This window comes from Pipistrellus hanaki, assembly GCF_964339955.1.
Source record: "Pipistrellus hanaki genome assembly, chromosome: 13".
Classification (NCBI taxonomy): domain Eukaryota; kingdom Metazoa; phylum Chordata; class Mammalia; order Chiroptera; family Vespertilionidae; genus Pipistrellus; species Pipistrellus hanaki.
The window spans coordinates 14,162,368-14,187,621 of NC_140515.1; the positions used below are offsets into that span (position 1 = coordinate 14,162,368).

The 25,254-nt window shown below is 44.4% G+C and overlaps 2 protein-coding genes across 2 annotated transcripts in view; one reads left to right on the top strand and one right to left on the bottom strand.

Annotated features, from left to right (window-relative positions):
• Positions 1 to 27: 27 nt before the first annotated feature.
• Positions 28 to 16,524, bottom strand: LOC311631943 (uncharacterized protein C3orf49). Its single transcript, XM_084902713.1, has 6 exons — positions 16,281 to 16,524; positions 13,682 to 14,799; positions 9,391 to 9,704; positions 4,902 to 5,023; positions 1,957 to 2,070; positions 28 to 1,533 (listed from the first exon to the last, which is right to left on the bottom strand). Exons 2-6 carry the CDS (start codon positions 13,858 to 13,860, stop codon positions 1,336 to 1,338), a joined length of 927 nt encoding a protein of 308 aa, XP_084758839.1. The 5' UTR covers positions 13,861 to 14,799; positions 16,281 to 16,524; the 3' UTR covers positions 28 to 1,335.
• Positions 16,525 to 19,442: 2,918 nt separating this feature from the next.
• Positions 19,443 to 25,254, top strand: part of LOC311632180 (cadherin-related family member 3-like) — a gene marked incomplete at its 5' end in the record, with an annotated part of 58,850 nt that continues 53,038 nt past the window's right edge. The window contains one exon of the mRNA XM_084903324.1: positions 19,443 to 19,629. Coding sequence (XP_084759450.1) covers positions 19,443 to 19,629 — 187 coding nt within the window. The remainder of the gene's footprint in view (positions 19,630 to 25,254) is intronic.

Below are 25,254 nucleotides of genomic sequence, written 5' to 3' on the forward strand. Positions count from 1 at the left end.
CTAGGTATAATTGGTTTTGTGTGTGTGTGTGTGTGTGTGTGTGTGTGTGTGTGTGTGTGTGTTTAATGTTTTTATTTCAGAGAGGAAGGGAGAGAGAGAGTGAGAGAGAAACATTGATCAGCTGCCTCCTACATGCCCCCTACCGGGATCAAGCCCACAACCTAGGCATGTGCCCTGACCTGGAATCAAACCAGTGACCTCCTGGTTCATAGGCCAATGCTCAATCACTGAGCCATGCCAGCCAGGCATTGTTACCACTTTTGAAGTGGAGTATTTGGACAGGCTTCAGGAGGGCTGTGAACTTGCGAAATATGTGCAAATTGTTTATGGTGTATGGTCATTGTGGGACAGATTCCATGATGCTAAGAATCACTGGTGTAAAAGGCAAAGTAAATCCATTTGTGTTATTTTCTAGATCTCTCTCCTTAACACTTGAGCAACGTGGTTGTTAAATGTTTTGTTCATGTTTCCTCTCAACTGTTTTGTTACTTGGGAATCATTATCAGTGGAGAAAAGTTAATGAAGAGTAGGTTGAGATAATAGTCTATGAATATGGTCTTGCGTAAAGGAATTCATGACCTTTTTAAAAGTTAAGCTAAGGCTGAATCACCTGTAATTTTCTTAAGTATTAAATTACATTTTCAATACTTGCTAGGTTTCATCTTTATTCATTTATTTTAGTTCAGAAACATGACACTTTACATGAATCATACCTTAATAGTGTTACATTTTTATAGTTTTAAGAATTCTTATTTTTAAAAACATGAAAATTTGAAATTAGCTCAGTTGTGGCTATATTAAAAGTGTCATAATATCTTTCTTAAAATATATTTTTTTATTTCAGAGAGGAAGAGAGAAACCTCAGTGATGAGAGAGAATCATTGATAGGCTGCCTCTTGCATGCCCCACACTTGGGATTGAGCCCACAATCCTGGGCATGTGCCCTGACCAGGAATCAAACCACGGCCTCCTGGTTCATAGGTAGATGTTCAACCACTGAGATACACCAGGCAGGCAAAAAGTGTCACAATACCTTTAAATACTTACTCTGTATATTTTAAAGTCAATCATGGGAGAACTTTTTTTGCAGAATTGTTATGCCTTAATAAATATTTCTATTTTCCATTATTTGTAAGAATTATGAAGCAAAAATCTGCTTATAGTACCTTAGAATTAAAAATTAATTTTTGAAAAAGTAATTTTTTAAGGACTATGGGGCAGATTATTATTAAAAATGCCTCCTCCCCACTGATTCATTCACTAGAATTTTTTCAGGATTATGTACAAAAGGTAAGAATCCCTATGAGTATAACTTTTATGCAGTCCAGAACAAAATCAGAAGCAACAGCACGTACATGGGAAACACACATTTTTTAGTTTATACTTCCTCGTGGTTCTCTTGGAAACCCTCTGGAACTGCTTAGAACACTGAAGAATTTCGTCCCCTAGAAACTCGCACTGCTGAAGCTCGGCGTGCCTTTGGGCCAGTAACTTCAGGGACTTGTCAGTCACTGTTTCTATGAGGTCATCCACCTGTGACAGATAGATACAAAGAAGACAACCCCGTCAAACCTGAGGGATGGCTGTTTTTCCTGAAGATTAGTTCAGGAATTGGTGGACATTTTGCACGTCCCAAGTATTATTCTAATTCAAGTCATAGCAAACAGCTTGAAAACACATTTACCACCCAGTGATAAAGATGATCTCATTCTTAGAAGAAGCCTATGCGTGTGCCTTTATTTTAATTGAATTCACTTAGTGTTTTTTAGGCACACAATACCATCCGAGGTGCCTTCAGCAATCCTTTTGCACTTTCAAAATGCCCCCTACCAACATTATTTCTTAATGGCAATCATCGATTTCACCCCACAGCCGTGCTGTCCAGCGGGGCTGTCCGTCCAGGGAAACCTGGCCTTCTATGCTTCGGAAACAGAAGTGAAAGCCCTTGTCCCCTACCTGCATTTGAAGCTTTCCTACTGTCAAATCTTGTCTTTGGAGGTTATTTTTCATGCCGTGTTTCTTCTTTTTAAGTGCTGGGAAGTGTGGTCTCTTTTTTGAGGAGTATGGGACCTATCATAAAAATGCAAAAACACATGAGATTAAAAAAAAACCAACATTATTTTTGTGATGGTGCTTGGGTAAGAATGCTCACCCTTGATATTCTCTTAACACGCTGAACATTTACCACATAACAAATGAGGTGGTGACCATATTTGTATTTTTCTCCACGCCCCATGTATCTCCTTTGTGCCCAGAGCTCTCTTTGAAGAGACCTGTAGGGTGCGGAGAATGAGATTGCCCGGTTCTGAAAGAATATACAGCGTCAGGAAGAAAGCAGGCCATTCATAGCGGAAGGAGAAATTGCCTGTGCGGCCGCTGAGCACAGCAAGGTGGAGCTTTGTGGACCAGTGCCCGGAAAGCTCATTATCACCGGATCCAGTTGTTAATTTGGTCTTTTTTTTTCTGTAGTGCTCCTTATTTTCATGGCAGACATGTCTGCAAACATCAAAAGAAAGCCCTGGGTTCTTTTCACCACATGCCCGGTACTTTTCCTCTTGCCCCTGGTGTGCTGGTTACACGTACCTGCTCTAATGGTGTGGCTATTAGGAATCATTTCTAGGTCATGGCTCCTGGCTAATATGCCCTCTTTGGTCTAATTGGGTTCACTTTCTTCTTCTCTTAATAAGTAGCATTAGGACTGTTGTGAGACCTGCATAAAGGAGGCTCTGAGACCACATCTGGGTCCTAGCCTTCGCCTGCAAGGAGGTTTACAAATGAGTGTTCTGAACCCCCCACTCTGCCCGGCCAGCCTGCCCAGGCTCACGTGTCATGACTTGCAGAACATCCCCGCGCTGTCTCTCTCTCTCACATAAACTTCAGTACTTTTTCCCACTAAGCACTTACCACCATTAATAATTACTAAGTTATTTCTGATGGTTGGATACCACTAATATAAAGTCAAATGCGGGAAGGGCCAGGCAGTTTTTGTAAAAGAACCAGTCGGGGCTGGTGTGAACTGGAGAGAATATGCCTCAAGCAAAGGGCAGCCTCTGCAGGGCTCCTGCTATTGCCCTGAGGAAATGGGAGTGGGGGGGAGAGGGTTAGTGTTTCCAAATCTTCCTAGTTTTCTAAGGAAAGCTGAAAATCCAGATTTTTATTGGAATTATTCTAATTTTTAAATGTGGGCAATTAATCTAAATGTGTTTTGGGGAACATCCTGAAGGCTAAACAAAACTGTTCTACAGCCAGTAGAGAACATTTGATTTAACGTTTTTTGATGAAAGGTAATTCTTAATTTTCATATAGCCAAATATATCCACCTTTTTCCTTTTTAAAAATGAATCAACTATCTCTTGCACGCCCCCTACTGGGGATTGAGCCCACAGCCCAGTCATGTGCCCTAACCAGGAATCAAGCTAGTGACCTCTTGTTGCATGGGATGATGACCCTTAACCAACTGAGCCACATTGGCCAGGGCTCCCTCTTTCTTTTATGATCAGGGATGTGTTCTAAAAAGTATTTCTCTATACTGAAACCATGAAGCATTCTTAGAGTCCTTACAAAGTTTTAAGTTTTTACCTTTTCCATATATGTCACCCTACAGGAACTAAACTTTTTATATGGTGTGAGAAAGGGATCAAATTTCATCCCCCCTCCCCCACAATATCTGCTCATCCCAGCACCATCTGTTCAAATGATTATCCTTACCCCACTAGTCTGCAGTGCCACGGTTTAATGTCTCTTCTGTTAAAACTATAAGTCCCACAAAACATGACCGTGTCCATGGGGTCACCTTTGTGGCCCTAGATCTAAGAATTAACAAGCACATATAGGAATAAAATAAATATGAACCTTGCACACACAAGAGGCAAGATTCTAAACTAATACTGCACTCTAGTGGTGGCTTAGAGCAGTGCTATATAATAGAACTTTCTGTGGACAGGAAGTAGTCTTTATCTGTGCTGTCCTATACAACCGCCACTAGCCACATGTGGTTGTTGAATACTTGAAACGTAGCTAGTGCAATCAAAGAAATGAACTTTTGATTTAATTTAAATTTTATTAACTTAATAATAGTCACATGTAGGTATTGGCTACCATATTGGATGATACAATTAGTACTAAGCATGGTCTTCTTGAGTTTGAAGCCTGACTTATTAATCTCTGTGCCATCTCTAAGGAGAACGCTGCCATACCTTATAGGGCTGTTGTACGAATTACCTGAGAAGCTGATATTTTTAAAGCACTTAGGGCCTGGAACATAGACTTACGTAAATGTTATATTTAAACTAACAGTTTGTGCTATTTTAAAAAATAATCTGAGCAATTTAGCCTCAAATTTCCATACCTACAGATAAATGCAAGCTTTCGACTGGGGAGTTCTGGATGGTCTAGGGTTGCACTGTCTGCACTTCCTATAAATGTGGCTATTTGCATTTTAATTACAAGTGAAATTGAATCAAATTAAAAATTCAGTTTCTCAGTTGCACTAGCCACATTTCAGATCTTGGAAGCCACATACGGCTGACATCTACTGCCTTGGACGCATCCTCAAAGAATGTCTGCAGGGCAGTGCCTGTTTCGTGGATTGCTTTCCATGCAGCATGCACGACACGCCAGATGCCAGCACACTACAGTGGTATCTGAACAGTTAAAGCGCCAATGTAAAACTCTAAGCTTCATTGTTGCCCAGATTGTGATAGAAGCTGAACAGTTTTAGCTCAGAAATGGAGGAATTAGATCCAATTAGCTGGTTTTGGGGGCCTGAATTCCTAAAGTCGATACACAAGCAGATTGGTTGGCTTTCTTGTGAGGGACTTACGGTGGGAGAGAACCTGGCATTTCTAACATCCTAGACACTGACTGTACTGACCTCAAGGGAATGTGCTTCAGCGAATTACCTTGTGCCGCCCTGCAGGGAGGGATGTCACAGACAGCCGCCTGGTGGTACTGGCCCGGAGCAGTGTGCTTCCCCGGGTTATCTCCTCTGTCTCTGCTTCTACCACGTCCAGTTGTAGAGCTGCTTAGAGTGAAGAGGGAAAGAAGCTGTAATGATCACAGTTGTAAACACAGTCTTTCTTTAGAAAAGACAGCATCCTGTGCTGATGCAGAAGCTTTTTCTTGGAGTTAATTCCACCTGGATTTGCTTTTCTGTCTCACACCTTCTCTTGCACACACAGGCCTTTGCTTGGGCTGGGATCTCAATGGTCACCAACCAGTCTTGACAAGGTGGCTGGTCACCTCTCTGTCTTTGAGACCAGTTTGCTACCTGTTGTTTTTCCCTTTAATTTTGTGAAATTAGAAAAGTAACCTTTGATGTGTAGGACCATCCCTTGAATATTTGTTATCAGTTGAAGCAAAGTTTTAAGTTTTTTCTTCAACAATGTGGCTCAGGGCTCAGGCAGCCTCATACTATCCTAGCAGTTTCCCCATAATTCAGGAGCTGTGCGAACCCTTTAATGTTTTCTTTATAGCAATCCCATTCTTAACACAATAAATCCTATCTGATAAATGAGAAACATGCAAAATAACCATCACTCTGCTATACCCACATCCAATCAGAGCGAGTATGCAAATTAACCCAACTAAGATGGCGGCAGCCACAGAGCTGGAGTGAGCAAGAGGCTTGGGTTGACCCCAGCAATGGAGGAAGCCAAGCTTCCTGTCTGCCCTGGTCTGCCCTGGCCTCCGCTCAAGGCTACAAAGTTTCAATTACAGAAGATAAACAAATCCCAGATACCTGCTTCCAGCTAGCCCTGGCCTACACTTAGGTCACTGGGGAATGTGGCTGGCCTGCAAACCACCACAGGCCCAACACCCAGGCTGCCCCATGCCCCAAGGGAACCCCTAACCTGATCCGGGACACCCTTCAGGGCAAACCAGCTGGCTCCCACCCATGCACCAGGCCTCTATCCTATCTAATAAAAGAGTAATATGCAGATTGACCATCACTCCAACACACAAGATGGCTGCCCCTATGTGGTCAAAGATTCTGCCTCCATGTGGACACAAGATGGCCACCACAAGATGGCCAGCAGGGGAGGGCAGTTAGGAGGGACCAGGCCTGTAAGGGAGGGCAGTTAGGAGTGACCAAGCTAACAGAGGAGGGAAATTGGGGGCAACCAGTCCTGCAGGGAAGAGCAGTTGGGGAGACCAGGCCTGCAGGGGAGGGAAGTTAGAGGTGACCAGGCCTGTAGGGGAGGATAGTTTGGGGGGACCAGGACTGCAGGGGAGGGCAGTTTGGGGGAACCAGACCAGCAGATGAGAGCAGTTAGGGGCGATGAGGCTGGCAGGGGAGGGAAGTTAGGAGTGACCAGGTCAGTAGAGGAGAACAGTTGCAGGGACCAGGACTGCAAGGGAGGGCAGTTGGGGGCGATCAAGCCTGCAGGGGAGCCGAAACCAGTTTCGCTCAGTGGATAGAGCATCAGCCTGTGGACTGAAGGGTCCTGGGTTCGATTCCAGTCAAGGGCATGCTCCTTGGTTGCAGGCACATCCCCAGTAGGGGTTGTGCAGGAGGCAGCTGATCGATGTTTCTCTCTCATCGATGTTTCTAACTCTCTATCCCTCTTCCTTCCTCTCTGTAAAAAAAAATCAATAAAATATTAAAAAAATAAAAAAGCCTGCAGGGGAGGTCAGTTAGGGGTGACCAGGCATGCAGGGGAGCAGTTAGGCATCAATCAGGCTGGCAGGTGAGTGGTTAAGGAATGATCAGGCTGGTAGGCTGAAGTGGTTAGGGGCAACCAGGAAGGCAGGCCGGTGAGCAATTGGGAGCCAGCAGTCCTAGATTGTGAGAGGGATGTCCAAGATTGGAGAGGGTGAAGGTTGGGCTGAAGGACATACAACCCCGCCACCCATGCATGAATTTCATTCACCAGGCCTCTAGTGTATTTATAAAGGGAACTTTAAAACACTATCATAAATCAAAACCTAGTACCATAATTAGTCATTAACATTAATATGGTAAAACGAAACCATATTATTGGCTGCAGAAGGCACTAAGCTTGAGGTTACTCTATAATACTTTTTGTTAAAGAGAAAAAGGAAGGAAATGAGACTTTTCCTTGGTGTAGTTAAAGGGATCAATGGGTGTTTGCAATTTTCTGTTTCAGCATTTTTACTGTGTGCTGCACCTAAAGTCATCTCTTCCCACCAAGGGCTGCAGACAAGGACCTCTGGGAGCCATGGCTCCTAATCTCAGGGAAGGGGGGCTCCACTTTCAAAGTAGGTGCTCAACCAGAGAAGCGTCCCTCTCCCTCACCCTCCACTGCCCAGCTCTTCTTCCCTCCCCATTTCCGGGGCCAGCCAGGCCACTGCAGTCCCTTCCTGAGTGTAAAAGCCTGCTTTCTGCTCCTTCTGATTGGCTCCTGCCCTCCTCCAACCTAGGATCCACTCCGCAGCCTGAGCTATCTTTAAAAAATGCAAATCAGATTATGTAAATCCCCAGCTTGCAAGCATCTTGTGGTTTCTTATCACCCTTGGGTATAAAAAATTCTTAACGAGGTTTATAACACCCTCACCACCTCTATCCTGGCTGGGTTGCTCTCATTTCTTAATTCTGCCCTGTGCTCTCTTGACATTGGGTGGGACACCCTTCTCCCCATTCTCTCCCAGTCTGACTCCAGGTGGCCTTCAGGTGGCTGAGCTGTCCCTTCCTCCTCCAGGAGGCCTGCCTGGAGCCCCTCCCCTACCTGAGGCACGAAGTATTTTCATGGCGCCCTCTACTCTACTCTGCAGCAGATGTCATTGTATCATGTTGGAATGTCCCTCTACACTGTAACCCTGTGGAGGCAGGGGTCATGTCTGTTCTGTCTGCTCCTCTATCCCTAACGTGTGGCTGACATGTAATACATATGTGGCAGATATTTGTTGTAAACTGTTATGAGGGTCGGGCAGGGAAGAGCAATGTTGTTTGGGCCACAGCTGAGACAAGGTGGTTAATACTTGAGCTGCAGCCTGAAGGAGGAGCATGTTTGCTGGAGAACTCTTGATGTAGAGACCTGCTATTCCAACTCAGACAAAAGAGCTGATGCACACCGAGGAGGAGAAGGAACCCGGGCTCTGTTTCCTGCAGGACTCTCCCCCTGCAGCTCCCTCTCTGTAGAGCCACCCTCTTTATTGTTTTCAACAGAAACAGACAGGTCTGTCCGTACCAGGTGACTGCAAGATGCCTGCATGCTTGGGTCACTGACTGCTTTTTCCCAGAATGTTATTTTGAAAGGTCAGTCAGTCAGCTAGAAGCCATCAGTTGTTTTCTTCCTAGAGCAAAGTACCCAGCAGCTTCTCAGCCTTTTCTCCGTGTGAAATGGGAACATATGCGTGGGTTCCCTACATGTACCTGAGGCCTGCATGTTTCCTGGTGCTGGGCTAAGAGGGACCCTGGAAAGCTCAGTGGCTCTGAGGGCACTGGAGCTCTTCTGGACGGGGCTGTAATGGTGGATGCATGATACAACATGCTGGGGTTTCAAACCCATGGAGCTGGGCAGGGCATAGAGTGAACCCTAATGCAAACTATGGACATTAGTTTGGTTTAATAATATATCAATACTGGCTCATCCATTATGAGGATGGCGTGAGGGGGGAAGAGGGGTTATGGAACTCTTTATATTTTCTGCTAATTTTTTCCAGTAAATCTAAAACTCCTCTGAAAAATAAGGTTTATTCATTTTGAAGATCTACAAAGGAGAATGCAAATATTAGTGTTATTGTTAGCTATCAATCATAGGACCCCCTAAAACAGCATTACTACCTTGCAAAAAAAAGACATCCTTTTCCTCCAAATGCCAATTCTTACATAAAGTATATGAGGGGTAGACACAATAACATTAAAAAATGTCCTTTTTCACTTACCAATCATACCTTTTATTCATAGAATTCTCACCACTCTCTCTACTGTTGGAATTAGCTGTTTGAAAGACCGAATCACTACTTTCTCCAGAAACAAAACCCCAAATCCCACTTTAGTTTGATTTCCTAATATATGTGTATGTGTATATGCATATACTCTGATATGTGCCCACATGTGCATATACACATATGTGCCCACAGGTGCACATACTCTTCTATGTGCCTATGTGTGCACATATACATCTATGTGCCTATGTGTGCATATACTCATCTATGTGTGCATATATATTTAAATAAAAAGAGGCTATCAACTGACTCACTAATCAGTTGGACGGGAGGTACCTAAAAGGCAATCTAATTCAGAGTTTTTCAAAAACGTATGTTCCTCCTAGAGTTACTTGGGGATCTTTCTAAAAAGCAGATACTGACTCAGTAGAACAGGGTAGGGCCTGGGAGTCTGCATTCCAGACAAGCTCCCGGGACATGCCACCCCAGTTTCATCACTCCTCTTGGCAGAGCCCCTAACCAGGCAGAGCCCCCGATTACCATTCCGTGAGCGCTTTCCCGTCCTCGGTGTGGAGGGCAGCCTGGGCGGCGGGCGCTCCTGGGCCCCTTCAGGAAGAAGGCTCTGCGGGTGGGGAAGGAGGGCGTCCCGAGGGCTGGCGGCGCCCGCACCGACTGGCTTGGGTCTGCGCCGGGATGGCAGCATCCTCCGGACGAAGGAATTCACTTTCCTCATCACACTTTTCCTCTGACTTCGCTGGCTTCCATGAAATTCCATGTCGCTGCCACTCGATGATTCCTCTTTGGGGACCAGTAGGCTTTGTTTTACCAAGTTGGGAGACACAACTCTATGCCATCTAATCAAAATGAAAATAATTTGTGTTAAGGGAGTTGGAAAGTTAAACGCAGTCCATTGAAATCATTAAAATCCAAGTGGCAAATGTGAACAAACGACACAATTCCAAAAATCAAATCACAGAAAAATGAGCCAAAGCAACTGCTTGGTGTCTCGTCACCAAACTGTGGTAATGCGTTCTGGCTGAACTCTCACGGCAGGAAGGGACCAGGATCCCCATGTTTTATAACCACTCCCACTTCCCACTCACCTCACATTTTCCTTGGCCTCTGGCAACCACTAAGCTGGCCTTCATGCATATACTCTTTTAAAATGTTTTTCTGAGAATGTTATACAAATCAATTCATACAGTATAAAAAACCTTTTGGGATTTATTTTTGTCAGTCAGCATATTTCTATAGAGATTTATCCACATTGTTGTGTATATCAATAAGTTGTTCTTTCTTATTGCTGAGTAACATCCCATGATGTGACTATACCATGACTATTTACTTTGTCAACTATTCATTCACTGGAAGATATTTGGGTTGTTTCCAATTTGGGGCTATGATCAATAAAGACGCTAAAAACATTGTGTATAGGTTTTGGTGTGAATATAAAACGTCATTTCTTTGGGTGAAATCCCAGGTTTTTTGTTATGTTATACCAGAGGGCTCGTGCACGGATTCGTGCACCTGTGGGGTCCCTCAGCCTGGCCTGCGCCTTCTCGCAATCCAGGACCCCTCGGCAGATGTCAGACTGCCGGTTTCTGGCCTGGCCTGCGAGGATTGGGCCGAAGCCAGCAGTCCGACATCTCCTGAGGGATGTGGTAGTGCCTGAAGTGGCAAGCGGTGGCCCCCCTGGCCTGCTGCCACTGCCAGTCGGTACCGCTGCCTCGGAGGTGGGAGAGGCTAATGCCGCTGCAGCAGTTCTCGCCAGCCATGAGCCCGCCAGCTGTGAGCCTGGTGTCTGGTGCCCGTCAGTCAGCTGAGCAGCGCTTCCACTGTGGGAGTGCACTGAGCAGCAGGGGGCAGCTCCTGCATTGAGCATCTGTCCCCTGGTGGTCAGTGCACATCATAGCAACCCATCGACCATCGTTTGGCCATTTGGTCACTTAGGCTTTTATGTATATAGATATGCTAGAGGCCTAGTACATGAAATGCATGCATGGGTAGGGTCCCTAGTGGCTACCAGCTGCTGGCCAGGGACTCCTTTCCCCTGGCTAACTGTCACTGCCACTGGGTAGGGCGGAGCTGGCCTGGGGGAGGGACTGTGGGCGATTGGCCTGCTAGCCCCATTCCATGGTCGAACTCCCAATTGAACTCCTGGTCAAGGGGACAATTTGCATATTAGGCTTTTATTATATAAGATAATACATGCAATATATATTTCTAATGTGGATGTAAATAAATTCGTAACCATTAAAATGTCCTTCAAATACTACCTGAAATATCTCATGTCCCATCAGCAGCACACACACCACACTCCAGAGAACCTTGCTCAGAACTGGACCTAAATTAGTCAGTTTCTCTGTCATACTTGGGCAGCACGCCAGTCAGAGTCCAGGAACCAGAGTTAAAGGGTTTTGTTCAACCCAGCACCACACTTCCTAGCTGTGTGATCTTGGGCATGTTACTTAACTCTATAAGCTTCAGTTTTCTTATTTTCAAATTGCTATACTATTCTCAGAAATGTGCGAATAAAAGGAAGTAACATATGTGCTTAGAACCTAATAAAACATTCAATAATCAATAGCTTTTAGTACCAAGTGGATCAGATCTGTGTGGGAAAATGTAAAAGGCAAGGAGGAGACCTCCTGGGTTAAAGGAGTTCAATAACCTCGAGGGGATGCTGTTCACATTTAGTCATTATAGTTCGTTGTGTATAGTTACTCTGTCAACTTTCTAGCAGATGGCAGAACAGTGCCCTGAGGAGGGAGTGTCATGTTCTAACTCACCCAAACGTCATATATGGGCTAGGATTAATCTCCCAGTTAATCTCTCTGAGAATCTTTTAGTACAGCCATCTTTTTCAGCTACCACAAATACACACATGCACAGCACACAACAGTGAAAATACGTTTTAGGAGGTCCAGGAACATTGAAGCCTCTCAGGTAAAAAGCCCATGTGTCTCCCACGCCCATCACTCCCCACCCTGCTCCCAATCCACAACATTTAACAAAGGTGACTTTGCTTCAGGGCCTAGGAGTAGAACTGCTGAAATTTCTGTTAGAAAAAGAATACTGCCCTCCTTAAGGTTTAAAGTTTCTTGGTTAGTAGTAAATGTGTTCGGTTGTATTGCTTCGGCCGCTATTTCTTCTTCAAAGTGGAAATCTCTGCAACATTTTATTTTGTCCACGAAAATTCGAAAGTTTAGTCTTGGATGATTTTGGCCTCATGAAACACCTAATTTCTGCATGTCAGAGTTACTGCTAAGGACCTGGTAAGAAAGAAGCCAAAAGAAATGGGAAATAAATCATCTAACTGACTTTCCAAATTAAAATGTATTGTGTTTAGAATAGTTCATGCCTGTGTTTATGGTTTCGCCATTGGCAAGAAAGATGAGGTGGGAGATAATTTTTAGGTCACATTAAAGAGCATGCACATAAATGAGGTATAATCAGTACCCATGTCAGCAGCAGAATTGCTTGGAGAAGGAACAGTCATTGACCATGGACTGATCCTGAGGGATGCTCTACTAAGTGTTCACAATAATGCTATCTGCATGGGATGTGCGATGTTTAAAATCCTGAGGCTGGCCGAAACTGGTTTGGCTCAGTGGATAGAGTGTTGGTCTGTAGACCAAAAGGTCCAGGGTTCGATTTCGGTCAAAGGCATGTACCTTGGTTGCGGGCACATCCCCAGGAGGGGAGGGGTGGTGGTGCAGGAGGCAGCTGATCGATGTTTCTCTCTCATCGATGTTTCTAACTCTATTTCTCTCTCTTCCTCTCTGTAAAAAAAATCAATAAAATACCGGTATATAAAAAATAAAATAAAATAAAATCCCGAGGCTGAAAGTGTTATATTGTAAATCAGAGGATGCCTTAATCAATAAGCCAAATTTACTTGGAGTCGTGTTTATTTCGCTATCGCTAGTGGGCCCAGAGGAAAATTTTGCTTTTCAAATTCTGGGGCCCAATATGATGGAAGTCTCCCAAATTTATATGTTTTCCAGCTCTTTGTTTTCCAAATTTGGAATGAGACTTCCGGACCTTCTGAGAAAAAGTCGAGTGTGCTGGGACAGGCCGTGAGACAGTATCTCAATGCCGGGCCTGGCGCCAGCACTGGGGCATAGTTTATGACCTCTCTGTAATGGGGGATAGTCTTATTTTTCCCTATTATTTTAGCAAGCAAATGTTTATAGAAACCAGAATAGCAGGGTTAAATTTTAAACAGCAGTTTTTACCCAAGATGGAGGTTACTGTGCTTCAACAGTACCACCCAGTGCTCCCTTGGATGCCATAGGCCAGTGTTTCCCAACCTTCTCTCATGATGAGAATCACCTGGTGGAGTTGTTAAAACACAGATTCCTGAATCCCAACTAAGAAGTGCTAAACTAGAATTTTTGAGAACATATAGGTAAAATTGCATACCTAACTTAGTGCTCTGTATATAACATCTGTGTTAGAGCACTAGTTAAGTATACAATTTTACCTATATGTTCCCAAAAATTCTAGTTTAGCACTTCTTAGTTGGGATTCAGGAATCTGTGTTTTAACAACTCCACCAGGTGATTCTCATCATGAGAGAAGGTTGGGAAACACTGCCATAGGCCACATTAAAACTCACATTCTTTCCTCCACCACAGTGAAAACTCTGTTTACGAAATGAGGCTTCTTGATCAGTGTGTAAATGCAGTGGCCTCTCTGTCCTCTCCTCCGAGCCCACACCGAGCCTCCATTTCCAAAGGCAAGGCCAAAATACCACAGTGAATACTGTGTAATGCAAAACCCGAAGGATCCCACTCAGTGAAAAAGAAAGTGAGCCCCAGCGTCCTACCTTTCAATCCCCTTCCTCTTGAACAAGCTGTTTTTCCCCCGGGGTTGCTGAAGCCTTCGGTACTGGCCAACGCTTCCATAACTGAGCTTCTCGGGCTCCGGCCGATGGAGATGAGGGCGGTCCATTGCCGTTAGCCTCGCCTGCAGACGCTGCCTGAGATTGCTTGGGCTCAAAAACATCAAAACAAAATGATTTGGGGACGGGACAGTTTTAACTTCGGGGCTGCTTGGGGTAAAATATGCAGATCCTTGAAATCTGTTTTTTCATTCCCTTCCAGATGTTAGAGACATCACTCCTTGGGAATCGGGACTCGCTTTGGTCATCATTCACCCAGGCCCAGTGATGCATCTGGCACAGCGGTGGGACATTCCCTTTCACTTTGTGGAATGTATTGCAACTTCCTGGGCCTGGCCGGGCCAGTGCTGACTGATTCTCTCACCGCAGCCGGCAGTTTGGGCTGGGGATGACTATCACATTCCAGCCGTGCGTGCCGAATTCCAGAGAGGAAAGAAGCTGGAGGAGCAATGCCAAGGATCCAGAGATATTTGTTAAATCTCTCAACGAGAGTTGCTGATACACACGTGAAAAGGCAGGTTGTTATCTGGCCTTCTCCCAGCACACCCCAAGGACTATTTTATTATACCTTGGAATTTCTAGTGGTGTCTCAAAGCACATGGCTGAAAAGTTGAGTACCTGGTCCCCCCCCATTTCTTCCAACATTTCCGCCTTTATTTAATGGAAAAGAGCCAATTCTGGCTGGGTTAAACTTCTCACCACAAGGTGGCAGCAGACACTCGGGTTTATTACATCACTTGGTGCGCTCGAGTTTTTTTCAGTCCAAAAATAAGGATGTTAAGAAGGAAAACTCTAGAAAATTGTTGGGAGATACAAAATTGACTCTTCTTTCTGTGTTTGACTTCATCAGTGGTCTGGAGCATGTTTCTCAAACTTCCATGTGCACACGAATGACCTGGGGTCTTATTTAAAAGCAGGTTTCAATACAAAAGGTCTGAGTGAAATCCAAGAATTTGCATTTCTAACAAGCCTCCAGGTGATGCTGATGATGCTGACTCTCAAGCCACACTCTGAGTAGCAAGCAAGGCTCTTCCTATTCCATCCTGGGGGGAGGAACGGAAAATGGACAAGTATGAAATATATCACACTGAGGAGTTAAGCGAGTGGGTTTGGGAGTTACAGCTCGGTTCTTGCTGCAGCTCAGCTGTGTGGCCTTCATCAGTTCAACCTGTGCTACATTCTTTCATTTATATATATATTTTTTATATATATTTATATATAAAAACATATATATATATTTTTAATTGATTTCAGAGAGGAAAAGAGAGAGATAGAAACATCAATGATGAGAGAGAATATTGATCAACTGCCTCCTGCGTGCCCCACACTGGGGATCCAGCCTGCAACCCAGGCATGCTCCCTTGACTGGAATCAAACTCGGGACTCTTTAGTCCTCAGGCTGACACTCTGTCCACTGAGCCAAAGTGGGTAGGGCTGTGCCTGCTATCTCATCTGTAAAGCAGGGACAGAAAGGCGCTCATGGGAGAGTGGGTGCAGGTGGCCCTTTTAGAAGCACTGAGATACAGCACCTGCTTTAGCCACATGGGTGTGTGGTTCCACCTGGCCTGTTTTCCCTCATCCACTGGAATCCCCAGAGCACAATAAATAATAGGCACGTGAATGAACAAATAAATGAATAAGCGTTTTCTTTAACCATGGCCCAATTATTGTCACTCGGTTATTGGGATAGCTGTATTCGTTCTGTTGTCAACAATCTGGATGAATGAGGATAATTTTATATTAGGAAACAAGAGCTGACTTTGATTTGTGTATGTGTAGGTCTGCACATGTCTATGAGGGTGCAAACCTGTGTGTGTACATGTGTGTGTGCAACAGGCTAAAGCATTTGCTGCTTTGGCTTCTGTGACAAGATGCACGGGTTTTTCAAGGAGTCTGGCGCAGATGATGGAGCTCGCAGGAGTGGGACAGGGAGAAGAGCAGAGAGAAGCGCTGGGCACCAAGGTCATGGATTGGAGCCAAACCTGCTTTTAAATTCTAGCTCTGCCCCTATAAGCCATGGGATCTTGGGCAGGTTACAAACCTTCTCTGGGCCTCCATTTTCCTATCTGTGAAATGGGAATAGTAGTTGCTACCTTCAGGGAATGTTTTATTCATTTTTACCTGGCAACTGTCTGAACGCCTACTGCAGTGGTCGGCAAACTCATTAGTCAACAGAGCCAAATATAAACAGTATGACATTGAAATTTCTTTTGAAAGCCACATTTTTTAAACTTAAACTTCTTCTAACGCCACTTCTTCAAAACAGACTCGTCCAGGCCATGGCATTTCGTGAAAGAGCCACACTCAAGGAGCCAAAGAGCTGCATGTGGCTCGTTTGCCGACCATTGGCCTCGTGGCTGCTGATGCTCCTCTCGACACCTGGGAAAGCACAGTGAACAGCACACAGTATCCCTAACCAACATAACTTAAAATGCTGGGGAGGGGCTGACAACACATGAGGAAATAGACTAGCTTCGGCTGGTGCCATGGAGAAAATAGGAAAGGACAATATAATGAAGGTCACCTTCAGATGAGGAGTCACTGGCCTGAGAGCCGAGCGAGGAGAAAGAGCTGGCTGTGTGAAGACCTGTCTGTCCCAGGAGGAGGAGGCACGGTTTCCCAAGCCCGGTGGAAGGAGGCAGATGCTGCAGAGAAGGTGGGAGGTAGTCGGGGTGGCTGCGGCGGAGAGCCCATGGAGGTGAGAAGCTGGACATGGGAGGGCAGAGCTGCTGGATCCCACAGAACAAACTCACGGTCTTGATCTTGACCTTCAGAGCAATGCAGATTTTAATTGAAGTAAAATAGACAGGATTTAAATTTACCATCTTAATCACTTTTCAATGTACAGTTCAGTGTCATTGATATATTCACAACGTTGTGCTACCACCATCAGCATTCATTTCCTACACGTTTTTCATGTTGCAAAACTGAAGCTCTGCACTGTACCTCTCCATTCTCCACCCGCCCTCCCTTGCTTTGAAACCACAACCTGCCTTTCTCTCTTCATGGATGTGAGAATTTTCACAGAGCTAGTCCATACATATGTATGCTGTGCAGTGGGGATTCAGCCTTGAACAAAACAAGTGGAATCCCTGCCCAGGAATTGCATCCTGGCGGAGGAGACAGACACTAAACATGTTAGCAAACAGATAAAGCACGCCAGGCACCGATAAAAGATGCTGAAAGGAAACTGGAAAAACGCGGTAGGAAGCAGTGGAAGTGGGTGAATCTCCAGAGTGATGGAGAAAGACCTTTTTAAGGGCCCACATTTGAGATGTTTCAGGTTGAAAGGAGGCAACCCCTAGTAAGATCGGGGAGAAGTGTTCCAGGGATGGAGATCTGCCTGAGCAAGGGGTCTGAGGTGGGAACTAGGCACGTGGAGACCAACGTGTGGGGACACAGGTGACAAGGGAAAGCAACGCTACGCTTACGTTTAGAGAAGATAGCGGTGCGCAGCCTAGAAAACACATCGGAGAGGGAAAAGTATGTTTGTTGGAATGTCTCTGGGTAGGCAATTGGCCCAGGCTACCCATGGTGGTGGTTAGGAGTAGGGAGAGGCAGGAGTGTGCAGATTCGGGAATACTTAGGAGGATCAAGGCTGAAATGAAGTGGGTGTGAGGCAGGTGAGTGAGAGAGGGAGATTCTGGACTGGAAGGGGAGGTTGTGGCAGAGGGTGAGATTGCAGTGGTTTTGTTACCGGCGAGACCACAAGACCTTGTCCCCTTGAAGGAAAGATTTCAGTCAAGACACAAAGTGCAGCAAAGTAAGTAGCAAAAATTCACTTGGGACAGAGAAACAAGGAAGGCACATAGAAGGAGTAAGGGGAGAGCCGAGGCTGGGCTGCTCGGCTCACTGAGAAGTCAGAGCAAAGGGGTCAAGAGGTTAGTCCCGAACAAGCTGCTGCTGCTCGTTGCTCCCCTGATTGCAAGTCCCATGGGGTCCCTTAGAAGGAAGAAGGGAAGGGAATGGTGTAGGCGTGCTCCCCTGGGGGACAGTGTGCACTGGACCCTTCATCCAGAGCATCTCTCTCTCTCTCTCTGCAGGTGGGAATCTTAGGGGAGGTCCAGGGGAGGTCCCAACAGAATATTCATCAGCTTCCCAGGCGTGCTCTTTCAGGGTTGTGGTCTCCACTGATTGGCCGGTGCCAGGGCAGGGGACATTAGTCAATGCAGCTGGTCCTGAGGTAGCCACAGCGTCACTTGTGTGATTTTGCAGCTTTTCTGGGCCTGGAGCTGAAATATAACTGAGGACGAAATGTTAATCTTCAGGGAGGAAAAGGTCAAGGGTCCACACCGCATGACCACTGATACGCTAGGGGAGGACAGGTTACCCTGGGGGTGGGTTCTTGTTTTCCCCGTTTGGCCCTTGCTGGGTGTCTGGGGCTTTCTGCCCTGGGGAGTTTCTGTACCTGGCCCACGGGCCTTGCTCTGCTCGTGTCTGTCTAACTGCCGACCACAGTTAGGTGAGGGAGCTAGAGAGAAGGGCATCCATTCAAGATGGGATGTGTCCTTCATGGGATGTGTCTTGGAGTCAGACCCACACCCTCATTCCCTGGCCATTTGTCACTGTCCCTCTGAAAAGCCAAAAGCCAGAGCAGAGCCAAGTCTGGTAAAAACACAATCCCCCTTTGTTCTCCACATTATCCTTTACTGAACATGTCTGAGACCGCATAATCCTGTTTAGGTAACCATAACAACATTTGACTCCCATGGAGATAGTAATTGATTGAAACCTCTAAGTAAGAGATTGCAAACAAGAATCCCAGCAGGGGCCAGGCAGGTAAATGTCAGAAGCTGTGGGGTGTGGTAGGAAGGAGTGGGAATGGTGGAACACTGCAGAGAGTTCAACCAATCAAATCTCACTGAATTTCAAATTTTTAAGAAGCTTTGTGCATTTAAAAATGTGGTCTGGCCCTAGCTCATTTGGCCCAATGCCCGGGTACCATTCCAGGCAAGGGCACATGCCTGGGTTGCTGGCTCCATCCCCAGTAAGGGGTGGGCAAGAGACAGCTGATCAATGATTCTCATCATTGATGTTCCTCTCTCTCTCTTCTTCTTCTTCTCTCGTCCTGTCTGAAATAAATAAAAATGTATTACAAAAAAATAAAAACATTTACAATTAAAATGTAGTCTGCTGGTCATATTTAGCCTGTGAATCACCAATTTGCTGCCTCCAGAGATCTTTCCATATGTAGTCTGCATACTGCCAGCCGGGGCTTTTCCGATAGTGGCCCTAACGCTGATTTCCCCCCAAGTTTTCACTTACAGGTGCTAACTCGCATCCTTTGACTGGTTGTTAGTTTTTGCATCTTATCCTGATCCGGTTGCATGCTGATCTCACTTACCAACTTGCAAGCCTTCTGCAAACTTGGCAAGCCGAGATTCCGGGTCTCATTCCAAGTCTGCAGACATCAACACATAGGACCAGGCAGGACACTGTACCTTAGTGACCTGGAGTCTTTTCAATCAAAACCCTTTGAAACAAGTGGGCCTCGTGGGCTGGCCATTTCCTGGAGCCCCCACACATCCTGGCCACCCAGATCCACCAGGCCTTGGGAAGCCTTTGCACGTAGAAGCATATGAGTCAGGGACTGTCCCCCTTGTTCAAGCACACCTCCTTCCTGGAGCTGTTGTCCTTTGGGGAGAAGAAGGTGTCACTTTACGGATCACTCGGCAAGGGTTGTGTCATGAGGAAGTGTGTACAGGGCGCTTGGAGACAGAACGTTTCTCTGGAGAAGACTCCTCGCCAGGAGGGTGCCGCTCCCCAGAAGCCGGGGAAGGAAGGGCTGCAGCAAAGCGCTGCCGAGGAGGCAGAGGCTTCCCGGCGCAGGATGCCTTTTGTTCACTTGCTTGTGGTGTTGGCTGCTGCCCCAGGTCGGTATCTCTAACTTTGGACTCCTATCACGCAGCTTTGAAATAGCCCTTTGGTTTGCTTTTACCTTCTGTAGTAACTGCTCAGTGTTGATCCTGGAAGTTGTCAAGGGCCCTTGGCTGTGCCACGTTGGAAAGTCTACATTTCAGGCAAAATGTCCTCTCAGAGGCATGTGATAGTGGGTGGGTGGGGGTGAGAGGGTGGGGGAGGAATAGGCTGGTGCAAGTTCTTTGAAGGGCATTTTGGAAATATCTACCAAGTTTCAGAGCCAGCATCCCACCTCTGGGAACCTAGACTATGGGCAGAAGGATATATGTAGGCTTATTTGTAATGGCAAAATCTGGAGCAACCTACATGTTCATCAATACAGGATTACATAAATGGTCCAGACATACTATGGACCTTGGAGTCATTAAAAGGAGGAGATAGATTTGTGCTTTCCAATGTGCAGGTAAAAGGAAATCCAGGGTGCACTGGGAGTGGAGACAGAAGGTCCTAAAATTCTGAACCTAAGAAGATCCCTTAAGAAAGATCTATGTTTACATGTAACAGAACATTCTAGAAGCACATATACAAAATACTTAACAGTGTGGTTTTTAGAGATTGGGAGTGGAATATAGGAGAGCAACAGAGGTGAGGAGAAATGAGTAGAAGATTTTAAACCTTTTACTTGATATTGTTTGATTTTTTTAAAAGTGAGTGTATATTATTATACATTAAAGTAAAAATCAGACCCGAGAATTTAAAATTAATTACCTAAATTTTGAATCCATCACATCAAGACATTGGTTTAAGTGATTTTTCCCTTACTGTTGCATGGATTGAATTTAGCCATTTTATTTAGAACCAGTCACATCTAGAATTGGGTAAAAGCCAAAATGTCACTATTGCCAATAAAAAATTAAGTAAAATATGTTTAATTTTTAAGAATAAATGATGGTTATCTGAAAACTGAAAAAGCTCTCAAACTTCCAAATTCTTAGTTAGGCATGATTAGATTACATATTTCTTATAAAAATAAATGGTAATATTTGCAAAAACAACACTGAATTTCTACAGCTGTGCTGCTGAGTATGGTAACCATCACCCAATTGTGATTATTCACTACATGAATGTGGCCAGTCAGTATTGAGATATATTATAAGTGTAGAACACACATTGGATTTAGAAAATTTTGTATGAATAAAATAATCTAAACTATCTTATTAACATAAACTTATTAAAAACTAGAGGCCCGTACATGAATTCATGCACCAGTGGGGTCCCTCGGCCTGGCCTGCACGATCAGGCTAAAACCGACTCTCCAACACCCCCCTAAATTGTGAGAGGGCACTGGTCAGCTGAGGGACCCCAAAGGTGCATGATAGGGGCTGGGAGGGACACAGGAGGTTGGCCAGCAAGGGAGGGACGAAGGGAGAGCTCCAGGGCGTGTCTAGCCCTTCTTGCTCAGTCCTGATAGGTCAGACCCCAGCAGCAAGCTAACCTACCAGTCAGAGCATCTGCTCCTGTGATCAGTGCACGTTATGGAAACTGGTTGACTAGTCAAATATCTGCCCTCTGGTGGTCAATGCATGACATAGCATTGAGAAGCCTTAGCATATCTTTAGCATATTATACTTTGATTGACTGGTAGATGACCAGATGACCAGACACTTAGCATATTAGGCTTTTATTATATAGGATGTCGATCGCATGCTGAAATGATAATATTTTGAATGCATTGGGTTAAATAAAATATAATATTAAAACTAAATTCACTTAAAAACACTTTTAAAATGTGGTTACTAGAAACTTTTAAATTACATATTGGACAGAGTTGTTCATAGTCCTAGATAACCTTTAAGCAGAATTTTCTTAAGGTATGGAATACCCTACTTGATTCCACTGCTCCAATTTTGTGTGTGCATCTGTCTCTGAAATAAAAACATCAGGTGAATTGATCCCATCAACTCAGTGAGTGGGGGATTGAGTAAAATAAGGATATAATGAAATCTAAGCAATACTATATTTCAATTTAATTTGTTCTAATTTTCTTTTTTCATGGGTGAAGATTTTTATGTTAAACCTGAGGTCACAAACTAGAGAGTAGAGACTTTCAAAGCATTGGGTATACCAGATGTTTTGAATAGCAGAATATTTCACCAAAACATCTCCATTTTAAGATCCTCACAAAAATAACTTGGGTCACATTCCCATGTGAGCAAATAGCAGCTGCCTCCATTAGGTAGGAGCAAGCTTTTGGTTTCACTAAAGTCCCCACTAATCCCTGATGCCCTGTACACAGTTACTGGGGATCATTTTACCATCTCCATTAAAAGAGTACAACTAGTTTTTTATTTTCAAATCTCCTTTTGTCCTTGGGTATAAAGGTGTAGCCTCTGGATCGCCATTCTTCTGTAGGCCTACCATCATTGTGATCCTTTTTACTTATTTATTTTTAATTATATTTTGTTGGCTTCAGAGAGGAAGGGAGAGGGAGAGAGAGAGATAGAAGAATCAGTGATGAAAGAGAACCATTGATCAGCTACCTCTTGTATGCCCCACATTGGGGATCAAGCCTGCAACCTGGGCATGTGCCTCAACCAAGAATTGACCACTGAACCACACTGGCCAGGCTTGATTCTTTTTATTTTGGCTTATTGACTTAATTTCAGAAAGTGGGGAGATAACTATTAAACTATTCTGACAGTAGATGCATAATAAAATGTCAATTTTACTTATTTAGGTAAGTTTAGTGGATGAGTTAATATGCTCAGAAAATTATTGTTCTCTTTCCTATAGGTTATTATACATTCAGATATTGAGCTGGTTTTCATTGGAAAACTAAGTATTCCCAAAATTTCAGCACATAAAAATAATTGAGGAAAATCCTAAATCAATTTATTCTCTTTTAAAAAAATATTTTTTTTTATTGATTATAGAGAAGAGGGTGAAGGAGATAGAGATAGAAACAACAATGATAATAGAGAATCATTGATAGGCTGCCTCCTGCATGCATCACACTGGGGATCAAACCGGCAACCTGGGCATGTGCCCTGACCAGGAATCGAACCATTGCCAACACTCAACCACTGAGCCAGGCCAACCAAGCCAATTTATTTTTTAATGCCATGACAACAAGGTATCTTCAGATGCAGAAGTCACTCCTGACATGACTGAACCTATAAAGCTGAGTAGAAAATCTGAACCAGTGAAATGGCAGGAAGTTGCAACTTTTCAAGTACAGTGAGTGCCACAAAATAAGAAGGTCTTGAGGAATAGGTCAATATAATAGTATGTCACTGATGTATTTCAGTTAGCAAAAATGAATAATTTCATTCATTTATTTTTTCACTTTCACTAAATAAATATTTATTAAGTGCCTACTACCAGACACTGTTTTTGGTCCTGTGATACAGCGGGGACCTCACACATGGAAGTCCTCAATTTCAGGAAGCTTGTATTTGAGGTGAGAGGAAGGAGGCCAAAAATACACATATAAGTAAATAAAATAAAAATAGTATATGACATTTTATAATATTCACCCATGAGAGAGGGAGATGTTGTTATTTTATATAAGGGCACCGTGGGAAGACGCTCTGACATAGGGACAGTGCATAACACAGAGTCCTAAAGGAAGGGTATAAATGAGAAGTGGTATCCTGGGGAGATGGGTTTTGGTCAGGGAGCATGTAAGGCGAAGGTCCTGAGGCAAGACCTGCTGGACGACGTGTTTAAGGAACAGAAACGTGTGTGTGTCTGGAGCAGAGGAAGTGAGGCCAAGAGTGTAGAATGTGAAGCCACATAAAGGAAGGAGGACTTCGTGGGTCACGTGGGGCCTGGAGGCCAGCATATGAACTTGGCTTTCACTCTGTGTGAGATGAAAAGCTGCTAAAGGATTTTTGGGAAAAAGAGTGATGTTACTTGACTTTGGTTTTAACGCATTGTGGGTAGCTCAATCCTATAAAAGATGCTTATTCATATAATCTAGATGAGCCTGTATTCATTTTCTTTTACTGCTGTAACAAATTACCACAAAGTTGGTGGTGACTTAAGTCAACATAAATGTATGAACTTCTTTTCAGTTCTGCAGTTAGAAGTCTGACACGGTCTCACTTGCTAAAAGCAAAGTCCTGGCATATCTGCATCTCCTCCTGGAGTCTCTAGGGCCACGCCCATTGCCTTGCCTTTTCCAGCATCCAGTGGCCACACACATTCCTCAGTTAGTCACACCTTCCTTCCAGTGGAAAACCAGATTCCTCAGTTAGCCACACCGTCCTTCATATTAAAAACCAGACAGTTTGCATCTTCTGATCACACTTCACATCTCCTTCTCTCTTTTCTGCTTCCTCGTCCATTTTTAAGGACCCCATGGTTACACTGGGGTCACCCGGATCATTCAGGATAATCTCCCATCTCGAGATCATCACATTTGCAAGGTCCTTTTTGCCAAGTAACGTAACATCCTCAGAGGGTCTGGGTATTAGGAAGTGGACAACACATTGTTGGAGTGGGTGAAGTGGAGACATTATTCTATCACAATCCCCAGACAGCATTCTTTACTAAATAACCACAATTCCCACCTCAACATACACATGTATACCCCCAACAGAATGCCCATTTGAGCGATGGAGAAAAAAAATCCTGAATAAGACTTTGAAGTGTGGTTCCAGAGGGAAATCAATGAGCAGAAATTAAAACTTTCCACTTACACATTTCATGGCTCAGAAATTTTTAGGTCATTTCCTAAACAGAAAGGATGTATTGTGACCTTAAGCACATGTTTAGAAGCATAAGAGAAGTTGTTGATTCAGAAAAGAGGATGATAGCTGAGACCGGTTTGGCTCAATGGATAGAGCGTCGGCTTGGGGACTGAAGGGACCTGGGTTCAATTCCGGTTAAGGGCATGTACCTTGGTTGCGGGCATATCCCCAGTAGGGGGTGTGCAAGAGGCAGCTGATCAATGACTCTCTCTCATCGATGTTTCTAGCTTTCTATCTCTCTCCCTTCTTCTCTGTACAAAATCAATAAAATATATAAAAAAGAAAAAAAGAAAAAAAAAGAGAAAAGATACTTATAACTGGAGAGAGGATTGCAACCATCTTTAAAAGAGATTCATGAAGTGACTCAGAGTCCAGAGGATCTTTGGATGGAGGGGAAAAAAAAGAAAAAGAAAGAAGAAAAACATGTTCATTCTCCAGCACTTCAGGGCTAGAGGACACCATCAGGCAGAGAGGTGGCGGTATCAGCGATGGAAGCTGTGTGCCCTGGAAAGATAAATGGAGGGAGGTGGGTGGGGCGCTGATAGTGTGAAGCCTTTCTTCGTCATGTGGAAGAGCATGAGTATATACTCGTACAGCGAATGCCTCTTTTATTTATTTTTTTGGGGGGTGCAGGAAATTCTATGTAATTTTATTATTTTCTTTTCCAAACTAAAGGAAATACACATTTTAATAGAAGTCATTTATCAAGTATAACAGAGAGATCTGCTTCTTCTTATAAGGCCACAGTCCTATTAGTTATGGGCCCCATCCCTGTAACCTCATCTAACCTTAATTACTGTGCCACCTAAAGACCCTGTTTCCAGTTCCAGTCACATTGGAGGATAGAGCTTCAATATATGAACTCTGGGGAGGCCCAATTCAGCC